General features: G+C 46.8%; 1 protein-coding gene across 6 annotated transcripts in view; it reads right to left on the bottom strand.

The window, feature by feature from the left end:
* Positions 1 to 19: 19 nt before the first annotated feature.
* The window catches only part of chrm2a (cholinergic receptor, muscarinic 2a), a 58,477-nt gene continuing 40,153 nt past the window's right edge, over positions 20 to 18,343 (bottom strand). For all 6 annotated transcript variants that reach the window (XM_028953898.1, XM_028953899.1, XM_028953900.1 and 3 more), the window contains one exon: positions 20 to 6,288. In XM_028953898.1, the coding sequence (XP_028809731.1) occupies positions 4,721 to 6,226 (1,506 nt within the window). In that variant the 5' untranslated portion in view covers positions 6,227 to 6,288 and the 3' untranslated portion in view covers positions 20 to 4,720. The remainder of the gene's footprint in view (positions 6,289 to 18,343) is intronic.

Here is an 18,343-nt window from a genome sequence, read left to right as displayed (position 1 = left end):
GACAAACGTCCAGAAAGCATTCGTCTTAGATCATAATTTTTTTATTTGATTTCATTCTTTTCCAAATTAATGTAGCACGACATATGCGATATGTAACTCCTGTTTTTTTTTTAACATCCAGACTCTTCGGCCATTATCATCTTCAAAAAAATCATTAATATTCTTACTGTACAAGAAGCAAAATCAGCATAACGAGGGTAAAGGGGTGAGAAGGAGGAAGGGAACATATGATTTCAGAACCATTAACTGTATATATGTACATGTCCCCACCGAAACCACCATGATGGACTATATACACCCGCCGCCTCTACTGTACGAGAGCCATGGTGGGCGTATGTACACCGTGCCAGCTCATCCACCGAATGCCACATCTGGCCACACGTTTTTTGGTAGTGTCTTCCAAAAAGAAAAGAAAGAAGAAGCAAAATTCCCAACATTTTAAAAATAACGCTGTAGTTTAGAAACGTCCGTGAGCTCCTGATGAGCCAAAATGGCCGCCGAGGCCTGATTCCTCTCTGCAGTTGCGCTCATTAACACACAGTTGTTTCCATTTTTGAGCAACTAGTCGGAGTCCTTGATCCTTGTTCGCTTGTTTAAAAAAAGAAGGAACTCAGAAATGTAAAAACGGGACATGTTTGCTTAATTGGACAAATCCACCCCTCCGTGCTCAGAGCCTGGTCGAGACAATCCAGAAGCCCTTTACTCACTCGCAGACAAATTCCTCCCCTCGTCTGGTAATTGATGGTTCGTAATTCCATCTTTCTGCTCCCGACATCCGGCCTCTTGATTTAATGCCCAATTATCCCTTGTTGCCAGTGAGGAAATTCCTCGGCGGCGAAACCGGTCCCTCGCGAGCCTCTCCGCCTGACCTCAAATCAACCTCTGCGAATTTATACACAAGTTTTTATATACGCGATACAGCACTGCAATACGTACAAAAGTTCATACAAAACCACAAATTTTACATTGTCCCTTTAATCACACACACACACACACACACACACACACACACACAAAAAATGGCTCCATCTTGTTGGTGGACGTGTGCGTGCACAAATAATAAGAAAAGTGAGAGTGTTTAGTAAAGGAATGCTATGGTAGTGGACGATGACATGGACATTTGGATTCAATTTCACTGAATGTGTGCGTGTGTGTTATAGAGACGTACAGTCGTTATGTGTGTGTCTTTCTCGTCTGTCAGTGATGAACTGGGCGAACGGAACTATGAAAATATGAAAATAAAAGGAGAGGGCAGGGACACACAATTCTAAAAGCACATGCAGAAAAATCACACACACATACACTCTCCAGCTTACAAATATGTATAACACACATTCACCCACTCACACAAAAAGACGTGTATAATACATATTTACACAGGACTCATGAATGAACTTCTTTAGTGTGATTCGCGTGAGTGATGCTCCGGCTGCAGAATCCACAGACCTGCGCTCGCTGCCTTCCACTCGATTCGCTTTTTAATTTTCCCCCCGCTCTGGTTGCGATTTAACGTGTGAAAATACGAAATGGGGTCTTGTGCTTTTCATAAATTCACTCGTCAACAGACATCCGCTCCTCTCGGTTCAGGCACACAGTAAGTGACACACGGGAAGCAGCACGTAGCCTCGTAAATATACAACCGCATGGAGTCTTATGTCTCTGTTCAGAGGACCGTCCTCAGGTCCAAGGCACTTTACTGTACAACACACTTTACTTATAAACCTTATAATTATAAGCGAGATACAATCACAGAGTAACTGCTGCATGTACTACATTTGTTTTCTATATTCTACATATGTTCTAGACATAAATTGTCTTCACCCCCGGATCAACGGGCCGTTGAGGGGAGGTGAAGGTTTAGCCCTTTGGTTGACCGGTTTGATGAACGTCTGGTGAACGTCAGCCTGGCCTGTATGCGCCTGTGACTCCAGGAGGATGCTGTTTACGCTGAGAGACGGTGGTGAAATAGGGGTTTTATGACACGAGAGCAGGCCGTCTTGTCTGGACGTCTCCCAGGGTCAACGTGGGACATTTTTGCACGTTTCTAATCATGGCGTGAGGAAAATGTTTGCCGCCGGCTGATGTTTTGTTTCATTCAATTTCTGTCCCTGGACTCCACCAGAATTATCATGCTCCAAACCAGGAACAGGCAGAGGAATGTCTATTTGTCACATTCCTCATGTCTATTTATGGGACTACTCAAACTTACAGAGTCGGAACAATCTGTTCCTGACAGACAGGCGTCAACACACATCGTCCATGAACCCGCCCTCACTCCCAAACTGCCCCATCAAAACCAGAGTCTCAGACCCATCACAAACTGGAACAGCGCCCGGGGAGCAGTGTGTGGGGACGGTGCTTTGCTCGGTGGCACCTCAGTGGCATCGTGGCGAATCGGGATTCGAACCGGCAACTTTCTGATTACGGGGCCGCTTCCTTAACCGCTAGACCACCACTGCCCCAAATTCACCATTCCAAAATGTTTACGGTAAAATTCTAAATGCAGTCCTATGACAACTGTTCGGTCAAAATTCCATGTCACAGATTTTAAGCAATTTATCAATATACAATATTATAAATTATAAAAAGTGTTTTACGAAATTGCATGTATTTGCATCATGTCTATGAATTGGCAGATGCGTTATGTAAGCACATAAAGCAGGTGGAAATTAGTGAGAATGAGGCAGGGGGAGATGGAAGTGAATTGTTCCTGATGGCTGGAACAATGTCGTCCCATAAGGAGCGTCATGGATAACAGGATAAGCGCAGGGTGGGACGTTGGCCGCCTGCCTCGATGGAGTGTCTAATGTGAAATCTTTCATCTCAGATGTAGGTGTTCCACATCATCCGCTAATCAGATCCATGACACAGAGAGGCTGCATTATTTCTCTGTCCTAGATCTCTTTCTTGGCCCCAGGGAAATTCCGTTGGATCGCTCCGGCAAAACTCCCTGCCAAATACTGCGGCTGTGAGAAAAACAAAGAGGCTTCGGGGCAAAGCCTGAACAACAGGTGGCAGGATGTTCTGTCAGCAGATCCAGACAGGCTGAAATTCACGCTTCGTACGTCCCGTCCTCCAACACGTACCTCAGAATGGACATTCCGAGTGGCCTACATGCAAAATGCATGGGAATGTAGACAAGCTTCACAGGAGGATAAATTAGCCCTTTAATTCACAAGGCCGAGGCCTGTGATGAAGATTTACCCCCATTCTGGGGCATTCACATCGCACCATCCATTCATCCACCCACCCGTACATACATACATACATTCACCCATCCATCCGTCCATCCATCCTACCTTCCACCCACCCATGCATCCATCCATCCATCCTTCCACCAAACCATCCATTAACCCATCCTTTCATTCATCCATACACATATCCATTCCTCCATCCTAAACTTAATAGCAGCTGAAGTACACTGGTCCTCCAGACCCTCTGAAGGTGGAAAAGAGGATTGTTTATTATTATGTCCATTTTTATGTACATAATAATTTTGAGAATGTGTATGTAAATTTGGTTGGGATTTCAAATATTGATTGTGCTTTATCATCAAGCTGTCATTCTGAATGGTAGAAAGATTACAGGTACCAGAATACCAGAAAGATACCAGATACCAGAAAGATCTCCCCTGAACTGTGGCAGCCTGACAGAGCTGATGAAGCCAACAACAGGGCAAAGCAAATTGTTGATCAATCAAATGGTGAAATGGTCCTTCAACAATTCAACCTTCCATCACACTCATAACACACTAACAATGCCACAATGATCAGAGCACTCGGTCATTCACAACCCCATACTAAACACACACACACACACACACACACACAGAAAAGCACAAGATCCCTGCAGGAAAATAAAAGCGCAACCTGCCGGATGGGATAAATGTTTCTCGCAGGTGGCAACATGTTCCAGCCATCTGTCTTTGTCTAAATGAACCAAAAAAATAAAAAATTCAAACTGCAAGAGAACTCGCTTCGGTCCCGTTTTTAAAAAAAAAAAAAAAACTCTCATTCGACAGGCCTGTCCCCCTCACCCCACATCATCAGGTCATCTGTCCATGTCTGACCGGGTGTTTCATACGCAAAAGCACAAAGACACACACATCACAAAGACAACACTGACTGTACACTGATGTATGTACACTTATATACAGTTATCAACTTATACTGAACACCAAACACAAGGTTTGATTATTCAAAGCCCTATTTTCCCTTGTTAATAAGCAGAGCAGAACACAGCCAGCAGCCAATCGAAAACGTCCTCCTGGACGCCCCCGCATATGTCTGCTCCTTCTTATTACGTATTGAAACGTTGCATGCGTTTCATCGAGAGAGTTACGCTTTTGTGTTCCAAGAGAATTCCTGTCTTATTCTACAGACCACCGGCATGTCATTTTTTTTTTTTTAGGTCTGTGTATTCTTCCCAGCGGCTTCTCGCTCACAATTTGTGCATGGAGATCCAATGGAGGTTTTTTTGTATGACACATTATTTCCCGTCAGCTGCAGTTGCATTTTAGTAAAGTGCTACAATAGGTTATTTAAAAAGAAGACAAGAAAAAAAAAAAAAAGAATAACACAGAATCAAATGAGATATAAAATATAAACGTCTCACACATTCATCCATTTCCTGTTCTTTTTTTCACGCTCCCGCACGACACAGACAGATAGACACTCCGTTCTCCCCGGCCTCACACACACGTTAAAAAAGATGGTGACATTCATCTAGCCGAGCGAATGTTCTTGTACTGGCAGAGGAGGAGGTGTTTGAAGGTCTTTTTGAAGGTGACATTGCAGAGGGCGTAGCAGGCGGGGTTGATGGTGCTGTTGATGTAGCACAGCCAATAGCCAATTGTCCAGACAGTGTTGGGGATGCAGCTCGAGCAGAAGGTGTTGATGAGCACCATGACATTGTAAGGAGTCCAGGTGGCCACAAACGCGACCAGGATGGCCATTATGGTGCGTGTCACCTTCTTCTCCCGCGATGGAGCTGCCTTCTTCTTCTTTGGGGGCTGCTTGGTCATCTTCACGATCTTCCGCGCCACTTGGTTCTGCTTTTCTGCTCCATGTACGATCTCCACTGTGGTGTTGGACGCCGTGTAACAGTCACCTTTCGGCGACTTTGTCACAATCTTGATGCATGTGAGCTTGGAGCCACCTGCTTTGGCTCGATGCCTTGTGGGAGGTTGGTCGGCTTCATCATTGCAGTTTGCCCTGGAGGGCATGGCATCTTCCTCTTTCTGATTCACTACAGTGGCACTGCCAGAGGTTGAGTCGTTGGAGCTCTCTTTCTCCACCCCCATGACACAGGTGTCTCTGGTCCCATCTTCTGCTTCAGTCTCTCTGTCTCCACCTATTGTTGTTGGGGCTTTGCCATTTTGGAGCCTCCCTTCATGCTGGTTTGTCACCTCATCTGTGCTCTGGTTCGGTCTCCGTTCACTGTCATTGGCGGTTACGTTGTTGTTGTTGGCCTTGGGCACCTGGCCGCCTGGCGCCTGACTTGGGGACAGCGTCCCAGGGTTGCCGCTGGAGGGCTTTCGGTTGTCCTTCTTGACACGACTCTTGCTGGCCATGGAGATCTGCCAGTACAGAACCATCATGATGATGACTGGCAGGTAGAAGGCAGCAATTGCTGTTCCAAATGTGACAGCGGCGTTTGAAAAAAACTGGATGTAACACTCCTTTTCAGGCACCGTCCTACCACCAACGATGAACTGCCAGAACAAAATGGCTGGTGCCCAAAGGATGAAGGATAGGACCCAGGCAGCTGCGATCATCATACCCGCCATCTTGGTGGTCCTTTTGATGGGGTAACTGAGGGGCTTTGTGACACAGAAGTATCTGTCAAAGCTGATGATGAGGAGATTCATGACCGATGCGTTACTCACAACGTAGTCAAGCGCCAACCAAAGATCGCAGACCACCGGACCCAAAGGCCAGTAGCCAATCACAATGTAGACAGTGTACAAGTTCATGGAGCACAATCCGATGATTAAGTCTGCACAGGCGAGGCTGAACAGGAAGTAGTTGTTGACAGTCTGTAGGCTCCGGTTGACCTTTATAGACAGCATAACCAGGATGTTTCCAATGACTGTGACCAGGCTGAGAGACCCGGCCACCAGCACGATGAACACCACCTCCACAGTCTTGTAGGGGCTCTCAATGACCGGAGCCTCGGTTGAATTCCCATCCGATTCATTCCAGGAGGTGAAGTTTATCCCATCCATTGCATTTGATCTTTAATGCTGATCCTAATGCTGTTCAAAGCTCTCTTCACAGCCCTTCACACCTGGGGAAGACAGACAAGAAGAAGTTATAAACCATGTGCAATCCACAGTGCATGCTGCATCCTTAGTGTCTTTTGTGGTCCTGTGAAGGAACACAAACAAATATGGCAGTGCTTTCTGGGCTTATAGAAAAGCTCTAATGTTATTGAGACCGTGTGGTAAATGAGAAGTCAGCAAAAATGAACTTCCAGTCTATAGCACCAATCATATCCGTGTAATTTGTTTCTTGTTCATTTGCTTCGGTGATTGGTAAAAGTGTTCCATATATTGAAAATGAGATTTTCTGAATTCTGCTGGATTCTACTGGGCTCGGACTGAATTATGTCATGCTCTGGCCGACAGCTCTACTGTGCTTCACAGCTTTCCTTCTCCTGATACTTAACGGGCTAACGGCTAACCTGCGGCCAAACCTATGTGCTTGTATTTGGGACTTTAAACCAAAACAGGGTACTTAGTAGCTTAGTGCACTTAAAATACAGCCTTTAACACATTACTACACTACCAAGGTCTGGTCCAAGAAAGTGCTAGCAATGAATGGTATCTGGCGGTAAAATTAAACCTTCAATTTGAATTATTGCAAATGTCACTTGAACTTGATTTGTGTGCATGTCACAAAGAATGAAATCCTTCGGGAACACATTCACATGATCCAAGTGGAAACGTGTCCGGCAGGAAGTAAGAGTCACGCGGCGCGCAGACTGACAACTGGCCATTAATCAGGATGACAGTGTCACTTGACTGTGACGCCGCTGTCAAATCTGACATTAACATTTCATGGAAATGACACCTCGTGGCATCAGATTACTATCAAGCGCTGACAGCTTTGCTGTGTTATGACAATGTAGGCAGAGACCGATTTCCCCGCATCGTGTAAATACTGTGTTCACATCAATAACTGGAAAGTCCAAAAATTTGTTGAACTCCTTTTCTCAAGTGGAATAAAAATGTAATGACTTAGAAATTACAACTTACATTTCGAAATCTGAATCTTGATAATTATGAGCTTCATGGCCTAGTCTACCGAGTAGGCCAAAAGTCAGACAGTTATAATCCAATCAAAATTAAAAGATACAGCTGATTAAATATCAAAAAGTCATATTAAAATTAATCTAAATGTGTTTAATCTTGGGAGGACCATCAAACTCTTTCAACATTTACTTCAAAGACTTCACCTCATTATGGCTGCTTTTGATTTAAACCTTTCGTTTAACCTAACATATGCCCAATCAAAATTGGCCAAGGTGGACACACACATACAACAAGATATACTGTTGAACTTTTGATTCACTTGCATCATGCGCATACCACCAACGCTCTGGACTCGTCCAATAAAAACCTTCCTTCCACCACCTCAGTGTGTCCCTGTGTGCAAGCAGCTGTGCTCCAACATAAAGAAGAAGCTCAAATTGAGGATCAGGGACTCGTGAGGAAGTGTTTTTAGGGTAAAATTTCTGTTTTCGGTGGCTTTGATCCTTGAGGAGGAGAAGGGTGTCAACCTGGGTGTCCTGGTTGTCAATACATCTGGCCTGGAGGGTTTCACATCTATGGCAAATACTGAAGGAGCCTATCTGAATGACAGAATACAATGAGTGGTTTCCACACAGACCACGCTCAGAGAGATTCTAAACGTGGCTTTCATGCAGGTCCCAGATCTACTCCTCTCAGATGGTGGACATTTCCTGGTCCCCCCTTTCTCTGTGAATCTTGGATTCCACATCTGACACATGCTATGCAGGTACATGGACCGTGAGATGAACTGATTGTAAATTGAATCCTGGAGCATTTGGGACTCTAAACAACCTTAAATTTTTAAGAGACTGAATCCCCAGGAGGTGCTGAAACCATAAAACTAAAATGTGCTTGTGCGGCCAATCAGGCACATGGACATGAAATCCATTCCAGATATTGACATATAGAGGCTGGAACTGACCAATCACAGCGGCTGATACCGGGCCACGTCAGGTGTAGGCGGGAGTCGACAGAACGTGAGGAGAATTCACTTATCTTCTGAGCCAGAAACCCTTAATCGTAGTCTTCTGCATTGAGCTGAACTAATCCCCACGAACTAATCCCTGTACAACTTTTTTTTTTTAAAGGAGAGGAACATGTCAACAGCAGAGAAAAGGCGATTATGAAGTCACACCTCCAGACCATCAAGAGCAGTGTGGGCGTCGCCCCTTCTTTCCTAGCAGCTGCTCTCCGAGTCGTCAGTGAAGCCATCACTGACCTGTCAGCTCTGGGCTGTTTGGGGCGTTGCAGAATATTAGGACAGATGAATATTTTATGCACGGTGATTTATTGGGAATTGCGGCTGCTCCTGATCTACTATTTCAGGATGAAAGGGATCCCTCCCACAAACAGGTGAGACTTCCGTCCGCCTCAGGCAAGACCGCTGGATCAATCCTCTCCGCAGCCCAGCTCGTCCACCATATAAGGCCGCTGAACCCCTGACACGTTCACTACGGCGGCGGACGAACAGCAGACACCCCCGGCAGGCAGGCCTGTGTGTAAACTGCCGGGACGCTGACATAAAAAGGGCGCGGTGTTTCCGTGGCCTTGCCGTCAGGGGCTCGCACAAAATAAATCCAAAAAACCGGCCTCACCAGAGCTGAAAATTGCTCGTGTCCTTCGAGAGAAGCGACCTCGGCCTTCTGTCGTAAAATGGAAACGCTTCATGAAGACTTTTCATCTAAAACTATATTGTGAATGTAAAATGCTTTAAATTCATGCAAGTGCAAAAAAAAATCTAGTCCATAAGGGTCCCTTTAGAGTGTTACCGTACAGCAGGTAATACGTAGCCTCCCTGGTCTTTTCCCCGTATGGTCTTGGCATACAGATTGGCGACCCCCATCACGGCGCACTGATCCGGGGTATAAAGCCGGAGACGTTTCCCCCACTGCTCTCTCCACACGATTAGCTGCATTTTTATTGCCTGACCTCTGGGCTGCACGCGGGGTCAAGGCTCTCCTTTACTGTGCAGTTTGCAGAGGCGGCGCTCGCATCACGGCCCATTACGGCCCACCGGGCTCGCGGCCGGCTTGGTGTTGGCCTTTCAGTAAGTAATCTACTGACGCCGGTCGTCACCACCGAGACCAAGGGTTCCATTAAAAGGACAAACAGCATGCTCTATGCCACAAAATCACATTTCCTAGATGATCTCTACTGTACGAATCACTCCTGACCATCACACTAATGCACAGATACACTGGCTCTCACTGTCGTATCAGGAAGCACCAGTAGAAGCAGCTGCTTCATTGTGAAACTTGCATACGAGTTAAGGTGAACAAGTTCCACACATTTAAAACATATATATCGCCCCCTTGTGGTCTCCAGAAGGTCTGATTAGGAAAGTGCACATCTCAATTTAGAATAAGTGAAGTGATTGTCACATGTGATACACAGCAGCACAGCGCACAGTGCACACAGTGAGATTTGCCCTCTGCATTTAACCCCTCACCCTGAGTGAGCAGTGGGCGGCCATGACAGGCGCCCGGGGAGCAGTGTGTGGGGACGGTGCTTTGCTCAGTGGCACCTTGGCAGATCGGGATTCGAACCGGCAATCTCCGGATTACGGGGCCGCTTCCTTAACCGCTAGGCCACCACTGCCCCAATTTAAACGGTGGCTATAATAAATGATTTTTTTGACAACTCTAATATGTGCATGTTCCTTCTAGACGAGTCACAGATGCAGACGGCGAATCGATAGAACCGTCCCACACACAGAAAGAACGATCCGTTTGAGAATTCCCCTGTGAAGATGTTTTATACTGTTATAAAAGTGTGTGTTTCTTCACCACGTTCTCCGGGATAAATAATAAACCCCAGGTCCCCGTGTGCATCGCTCTGCCGTCCCGAACTGTTTGCTCATAAAGCAGTGATGAAGTGAACAGGCTGCCTGCCGGAGATTTTCAGCAGCAGGCGAGAGTAAATCCTGGCTCGGTGGTTTGGAGAGGGGGCGGGTGCCGAACGGGCGCCGCTGCCAGGCGTCTCTGGGCGAGGGCGAGATGTGACAAACATGTGACTGGCACCGGCAGGAAGCGCAAGTGACCTCATGTGGATCCTGGATCCTGAACTCCACAGAGCACAGAAAAGAAGTGGGAGATACTTCGCATGATCATCCCGCACGCATAGAAGTGTCAATACGACAAAAGGGAGACGCCAGAGTGATAATTCTGATCCGGAATTAAAACCGGCCTCTGTGCTCCGGTGCTTCCGCGCCGGATACAGTCTGTCGGCTGCACTTGACAGCCGGCTGGAAGACGAGCGAGCATCATCTCCGCTGGTGGCCCGTCAGCTCCTTATGGGAGATTCTGACAGACGTCTGTCACAAGATTTTCTTCTCTCGCCGCGCTGCGCCGGTACGAGAGGAGCAGCCGGGTTGGCGCTTGTCAGATCTCATCAGGGTGGGACTTCCCGAAGTGGGTTGGTGGAGGGGGGGGGTCTTCTCAAGTACACTTTTTCACCTGACGTTAAAGTTAAAGAAGGGGACGAGCGACAATCGAGTCAAAAATGACAGAGACGCACCTATAACTAAACTTTACCTCTAATCTTATGGTAAATATTTTCAATAACAAAGCCTGGTTAGTGTACCGGGCCACTGTAGCACCAATATGCCACTATTACCACATATTTCAGTATCAGTCGCACGATGCCACCGTCTGCCGCTGCTGCTGTATGTTCTCTCCGAGGCACGGAATCAAGCGCCCAGACTACCGGCAGACTGGAGTGAAGAGACCAGCAGATAAATCCTGGTTCCTGGCAACTGCTAAACGAGGACTCAGCATGAAACGAACCAGAGGGTCACCACAGCCACCACCACCACCACTGGACTTCATTTTGGACTTCTCCACCTCTACAGCTGTAGGCCTTTTTCTCTTATTGGACAAACCATCACCAGCCCTGCACTGACACCACTTCAACCATCACTCCTTCCCAACGTTTCTTCCCACCTTCGTTTCTCTCACCAAGAGATTTTATCCTTGTGTGCAGAAGGGTCAAGTGTGTTGGGTGCCAACTGTAGGGTCTTTCAAAGCCCATTGAGACATACTGTAGGGGATTTTGAGCTATAAAGGAAATAAATGTTGTTGTTGTACATGTCATGTAATCACTTTAAGATGAAAATGGGTGCATCGCCTCATGGTTATGATATATAACTGTAATTATTCATGGTCTGGTGTTTGAAAAAAATCAACCGTCCTTGATTAATAGAACATTTTTTGCATTCGTGAGAGACAGGGGCAGTGGGTGAGGACACGGACCTGTATTCGCAATCAAGACGGTTCAAATCCCGACCAGCCAAGGTGCCACTGAGTAAAGCACCGTCCCCACACACTGCTCCCCGGGGGTCTGTCATGGCCGCCCACTGCTCACCAAGGGTGACGGTTAAAAGCAGAGGACACGTTTTGCTGTGCTTTCTGTGCATCCAAATGACAATCACTTCACATTTCACTTTTTGTTGGAGTGACGCTGTGGGGAACTCCAGATCCAGTTTACTGTGGATGATTGTCCCTTCATTCACGAGTGTGTGCACCCTTATAAAACTACTGTTGGGTCATTGTGTGGGGTATTATGTCCTCTGTTGCTATGCGTGTCTTGGTCCACGTTTTTTGTAGATAAATCCCACTTTTGCGTACAAGTCGATCGAACGCGTCCTCAACCATCTTTGCCAGCGCCGGAAACAGGTGACAGAGAGACAGCAGTAAAAGGGATGAGTGAAGTGTTAAAACGTCTCGGTCCAGGACCAGTAACCTTGATTCCACCTGACAGGCAGCAGCCGAGGCTGAGCTTCTGGTGACAGTCCGGACACGTTAACTCCTCCTGCCACATCACCCCATCCGCACACACAAACACACCAACACACACACTTTTATTTTCTTTCTCGACTTTATAAGTCAAGAATAAAATGCGGATCATGGTAAACGGTGACAGAATTTCATATCGTTAAAGAGCATCAAGATCCGCTCCACCATGTAACCATTAACCCCCGATCAGCATTCATCCCACATTCCACACACACCCACAGGAATCAGAGAACACACTGTCCCCAGTGCAAGTCACCAAAGTGCTCTCAGGGGACGAGCACAACCGCCTCGCAGGAGATTACAGTACAGCTGGATCAGTCACAGCACACCACAAGCCCCGCCTGCATCCTGCGCTTTTACAGGCGAGTCTCCGAACGCTCACGTCAGACTTGTTTTGACAAGTCGGCTCCTCGCCGTTAAACCGCAGCAAACAGAGCTGACCTTTCCAGAACAGGACTGCTACGGTGTCCTACACGTACAGTGTCCTACACGTACAGGCCGTTCTGCACAACCACTGCTTAGCTGTTCGCTGTTCCTCAGGGCCGGTTATTGATGATACTTTACTCTACTTTACTTTGCTTGGCAGACGCTTTTATCCAAAGACACCAGCAATTCTCATTCGGTTTCTATAGATTTTGAGCTGCAAAACTAAGAGCCCTGATGAGGCCGAACTTGTCAGGAAAGAACGTGCTAGGGAATTATTAAGGGCTAGATGATTTTTTTTTGTTTTTTGTGCGTGTGTGTGCATGTGCGTGTTAGATTTGTCTGAAATACTTTTTGAACAAGTGGGTTTTCAGCTGCTTCTTAAAGGTGGTGGTAGTCTCGGCTAGTCGAATGGAGCAGGACAAGTTGTCCCACCAGCCAGGGACAACAAAGGAGAACAGAGTCGATTGGGACCGGAGACCCTGTGAAGAGTGGATTTTCAGTCTCGTTTCGTGTGCAGATCTGAGAGGGCGTGCAGGTGTAACTGGCTAGTAGTGTGTTGGTGTAAGAGGGTGCACTTCCATTTACAGCCCTGTAGGCAGCATCAAGGATTTAAAGTCGATGCGAGCAGCTACCGGGAGCCGGTGGAGAGAGGTGAGAAGAGGCGGGACGTGGGTGTGTTTCGGCTGATTGAAGACCACATTTTGGACCATCTGGAGTGGTTGCCTGGACGAGGAGCTGCGTAGCCTGTTGTGAAAGAAAAGGCCGAATCTTGCGAATGTGATGTCCCTTTGGTTGAGATTTCAGCAGTGAGAGTTCTTAGGCTGAGATTTGTGCCAGTAGAAACTGATTTGAATGAAAAATATTTCCTGCACGCTCTCTCAGATCGGCAAACGAAAGGAGACTAAAAATTCCTTCTTCACGGGGTCTCCGATTCCAATCATCTCTGTTCTCCGTTGTTGTCCCTGGCTGGTGGAACAACCTGCCCTCCTCCACACGACTAGCCGAGACTATCACCACTTTTAAGAAGCAGGTGAAAACCCTCTTGTTCAAAAAATATTACAGACAAATCTAACACTTACACACGCACATGCGTACACATTGCACAAACAATACAAAAATGTATAAATACATTATAATTTTTCTTAGTCTAGCACCTAACAATCTCCGAGCATGTTCTTCAATGACAAGTCTGAGCCTTATCAGGGCTCTTAGTTTGTAAACTCAATATTCTACAGAAATCGAACGAGAATTGCTGGTGTCTTCCTCTTGTAAGTCGCTTTGGATAAAAGCGTCTGCTAAATAAAGTAAAGTAAAGTAAAGTAAAGTAAAGTAAAATATTTGAATTTGAAAGGCACAAACTGAATTTGAATTGTTCAAACTCAATTTAACGTGTGGTAGTAGCCTAGTGGGTAACACACTCGCCTGTGAACCAGAAGACCCAGGTTCAAACCCCACTTACTACCATTGTGTCCCTGAGCAAGACACCTGAGTGTCTCCAGGGGGGGACTGTCCCTGTAACTACTGATTGTAAGTCGCTCTGGATAAGGGCGTCTGGTAAATGCTGTAAATGTGAGTGTATTCATGAAGGGTTTTTCAGGGCGTTTCATACCTGAGACGTAACGCAAATTCTCTTCTCCAAACTCTATTTCAGTTTATTGCAACACACAACACGAGACCTTGAGAAAAAGCAACGGAGCGCAGGTTCCCAACAGAGCTCATTTCCACGTTTTACGACAGCCGAACGTCCGGTGGTAGAGGCGCGTGGCAGCTGGTGTCACGCAGCATCTGGTGACCTGCGCTGGGTAACCGTCAAATAAAGCGATCGCTAGTGTCCTTATTAAACGCCATTTTGTTAAACACAGTTCCTGGCTGGGGCGATATTTCCAAATATCGGTTGAAAATAAAAAAATAAATAAAGTAAACGAGTGTCCATTAGGGATTCGAGAAATGAATCCCGAATGCGCCCGCCACAGCCTGGCCGATAAGAATGAAGCAAATCTGCGTCATGTGGGTGGTTTCTTCTGCACGTTTAGTAAGAAATCATCCTCTTTAAATTGTACGCAATAAAAAAACTCCTCTTGGTCTCATGGTGACCATACGTTAGCAAGCTCCTCCAGCTTGTAACCTCTGGTCCACTGGAAGTGGCCTTCTTGTCTTAAACTGTCCACAAATTGACAGTTTTTGCACCAAAAATTTGGAACTCACTCCCACAAAAACGACTGCATAGAAAGGACCAAAAGTATTATGGGGACACGATCAGCCGGTCGCACTGCAATGACATCCTTATGTCGACATGTTGCTCATGCGTCCTTCATCCAGCGGTAATTTCAGAGAAACACAAACTCTTCATCATGAGCCGTCTGTCGTGCCACCGGCTCGCTCTGTCCACTGTCCCCACGTCAGCGTTGGCAGGCGAGGGTGGCGACTGCCCAGCGGGTGTCCAGGATGGCAGCTTGACCCATGCAACAGGCTCATTATGGACAGGCAACCTGGGCATCTTTCTGGCTCAGCACCGTGGGTCAGTGCCAGGGGCTGATATGACACCCGACAGGTCACGAAGCCACAAAAGAGAGACGTGCCGATCACAGAAATTTAGAATGTGTCTCCGAATGAATCCAAGACTGATGGACCTTTTTTAAAAATGGCTTAGATGCTGAAGACGATATTCCCTCTCATTCACGGCTTTAAATATGAACCAAATGATTTGTTTCCTCCAAGACCTGACGTCTTATCTAGATAATTGGCAGTTTGGTACTTTAAGGTCAAGCTTGATTGACTTGAAGAGTCATATTTTTAGGACTTTATAAGACTAATGTTCACAAATTCACTAGTTCACCCATCTGAACGCATTAACTTGCATTATGGTGTTGATAATTTGTGTACAAGGGGTTTTAGGAGTTTAGAGAACGGACAGGAATGGAGGCTGCGCTACACGTGGCGTGTGACGTATTGACTGGAAGGGGTTTTAATGAGGAAGTAGGGTGTGTGACAGCTGTCAAGCATGTCTACAAGCTCCTCCCCAACCGAAAGGGCTGGGTTTATTGTAAGTTTCTCCCCCTTAGGCAGTGGCGGCCTAGCGGTTAAGGAAGTGGCTCTGTAATCAGAAGGTTGCAGGTTCGAATCCCGATCCGCCAAGGTGCCACTGAGCAAAGCACCGTCCCCACACACTGCTCCCCGGGCGCCTGTCATGGCTGCCCACTGCTCCCCGGGCGATGGGTTAAATGCAGAGGACACATTTCACTGTGTGCGTCTGTAATTTTTCCATATTTCATAGAAATTGGTTGCTGGCCTGCACAGCCTGTTCCTGGGAATTAGCAGTAGCAGAGTGTGTCAGGAAGTCTTATTTCCTAAATAATTTCCCCACCGTGTCGGAGGAAGCTGGCTGCTTCATAAATCTGCTGCTATTGTAAACAGACGCCGCTCCGGCTGCCGCCCCGTTGTCTATAAAAGGGCGCCGTCACCCCTGGCAGGGTACCTACTGTTTATTCGAAGCACATTTCGATTTACTCAACTCATTCTCTGGTGATGGATAAGGCATCGTGGCCCATTCAGATTTTAATCACGAGTTCCTCAGAAGGCTGCGGGGTCTGTGCCCGGCCAGTTTCCTGAAAAAGGAGCAGTGGAAACATTCAGCACATGCACGCCAGCCCTGGACACAAGCTGCTCCACAAGGTCTGGGTGCAGAACGCAGCAACGCAAGGTGCCTTCACGTGCCGCTCGTAGGATACGACTCCTCCGATCGCAAATAGTAATTACAACTCATTAGGCATCTTTTCGCTCAACCTGTTTCATTGTATATAGAACGCTACCTAGAAAAAACTCTATTTAATTTAAATGGTTCACGTAAATAACTAATTTTCACTTGTGACAATACAACATGATATATCTTACTCTCGTAAACTAGGGCTGGGGAGACATTTCAACGTCATGGATTGCGTCAATGTAAAAAATACGTTGACCCGATATTAGCACGTCGATGCGTTGAACCTAAAACAAAGACTTAGTCAAAGATGTGGGAGTACTTCAATGTAGAAGGAAGTTATTGAATTCACAATGAATCATTCGATCATTCGATGCATCGTAAAAATAATCGATTAATCTAGATTAATCTAGAAAACGGAAAAATAATAGGTTTGACCAGCCCTATTTTTCATGTGCACGTATCTCTCCCGCTATTTCGCTTTTCACTGTTGCTCAGGGCCGGTTATTGATGATACCCCACAAATAAATACATGTTAAGATTTCAGCAGTGAGAGTTCTCAGGCTACTTTCTTACGTAGAAACTGGTTTGAATTAAGTACATATGTGAATTTGAATTGTTCAAACTCTATCTGAATGTCTTCATCTGAACCCGAGTTTCATCCCAGAAATGTAATGCAAATTCGATTCTCCACAATTCTATATTAGCTTATTGCAACTCACAATCCGAGTCCTTGAGAAAAAGCACCGGAGCGCAGATTCCAAGGAAGGGAGCTATTGAATTGACAATGAATCATTCGATCAGTTGACGCAGCGTGAAAATAATCGCTAGATTTATCTAGAAGACCAGAAAATAATAGTTTTGACCAGCCCTATCGTTCACGTGCACGTATCTTGTATTTACGATATTTCCTCCCCGCACGCGAAGGCAAGCTTACAGCACAATGCAGTCGGTGTAAGACGAGTACGACCTCCCCCTCCCCGCGACTTTTGATGCATCCATCGCCCTGAGTTATCTGCAGAGCTGGTACTCATTAAGATCTGAGGGCGATAGCAGGAACAGGGAAAAAAAGGGTGAACGTGTGAGTTGTTCCACTTCATTGTTTTCACTCTCTTCCCCCTGTCTTCTGATGCCGCTGACGATGGCGACCTGCGGCGTCCTTGAGCAGCTCGCCTGTTCTGAGTCACCCCTCCATCTGCCATACCCCCCCTTGCTCCTAATGTTCAATCAGTGCAGATCCAGTGTGCTTCACTTGAGCAGACGTATGGATTTTCCTCCCTGCAAGCTGACGTTGAGGTGCTCTCAGCATGAATTACCATGTCACGGCGCGGCGAGCTGTCATCTGCACATGTAGCCCCACCAGCGGTAAACCTGCTGCACATCAGGACACGGCTGCTACCTGCCTGTCTACCTCGCAGGGTCTGATGGGACCTGCAGTCCACCGATCACTCATGTATGAAGGTGTTCGGTGGCCACTCGCCCGCAGAGCGATCCGTCTCTCCGCTTGTAAGAGCGGCTGTGTTGGTTGTGGAGAGGGGCAAAATGACGCACCTTTACCCAGTACAGAACGCACCACACCTCCATTACACTGGTACGTTCTGGCAGCACGCAAATAATCCGATCATGCACGAACTGTCCGCTATCTTGTCCGATTACTTTTCTTCCCATGGTATCGGTATTTAAGACACAATTTTCCATGCATATTTAGCTCAACAACAAATTAGCGTTGGCTCAACAAGTTCCTTGGCGTTGATGGTTGATATCTGATGAACCCTGACTCTGCTCTTATCACATGAGGAGGCTCCAGTAGATCGAGCTCCTGTCTGATTGTGAAACATGCAAATGAGTACAGTAGGGTATGTGGCCGCATTCGTGTTTCTTAAGCTGGACATGCAGTTTTTCCAGTCGTTTCCTGTTGTGTGGTGAAACACACAGCTGAAATTGTGCGACTAAATCATCTGCAAAGAAAAACAAAAGCCTGTGATTGGGGCGGCGGTGGCCTGGCGGTTAAGGAAGCGGCCCCGTAATCAGAAGGTTGGCGGTTCGAGGTGAGGTGCCACTGAGCAAAGTACCGTGCCCACACACTGCTCCCCGGGCGCCTGTCATGGCTGCTCACTGCTCACCAAGGCT

The sequence above is a fragment of the Denticeps clupeoides genome, chromosome 15 (genome assembly GCF_900700375.1).
Source record: "Denticeps clupeoides chromosome 15, fDenClu1.1, whole genome shotgun sequence".
NCBI classification, from domain to species: domain Eukaryota; kingdom Metazoa; phylum Chordata; class Actinopteri; order Clupeiformes; family Denticipitidae; genus Denticeps; species Denticeps clupeoides.
Note: the sequence above shows the minus strand (reverse complement) of the source record. Positions and strands in the feature narration are given on the sequence as shown.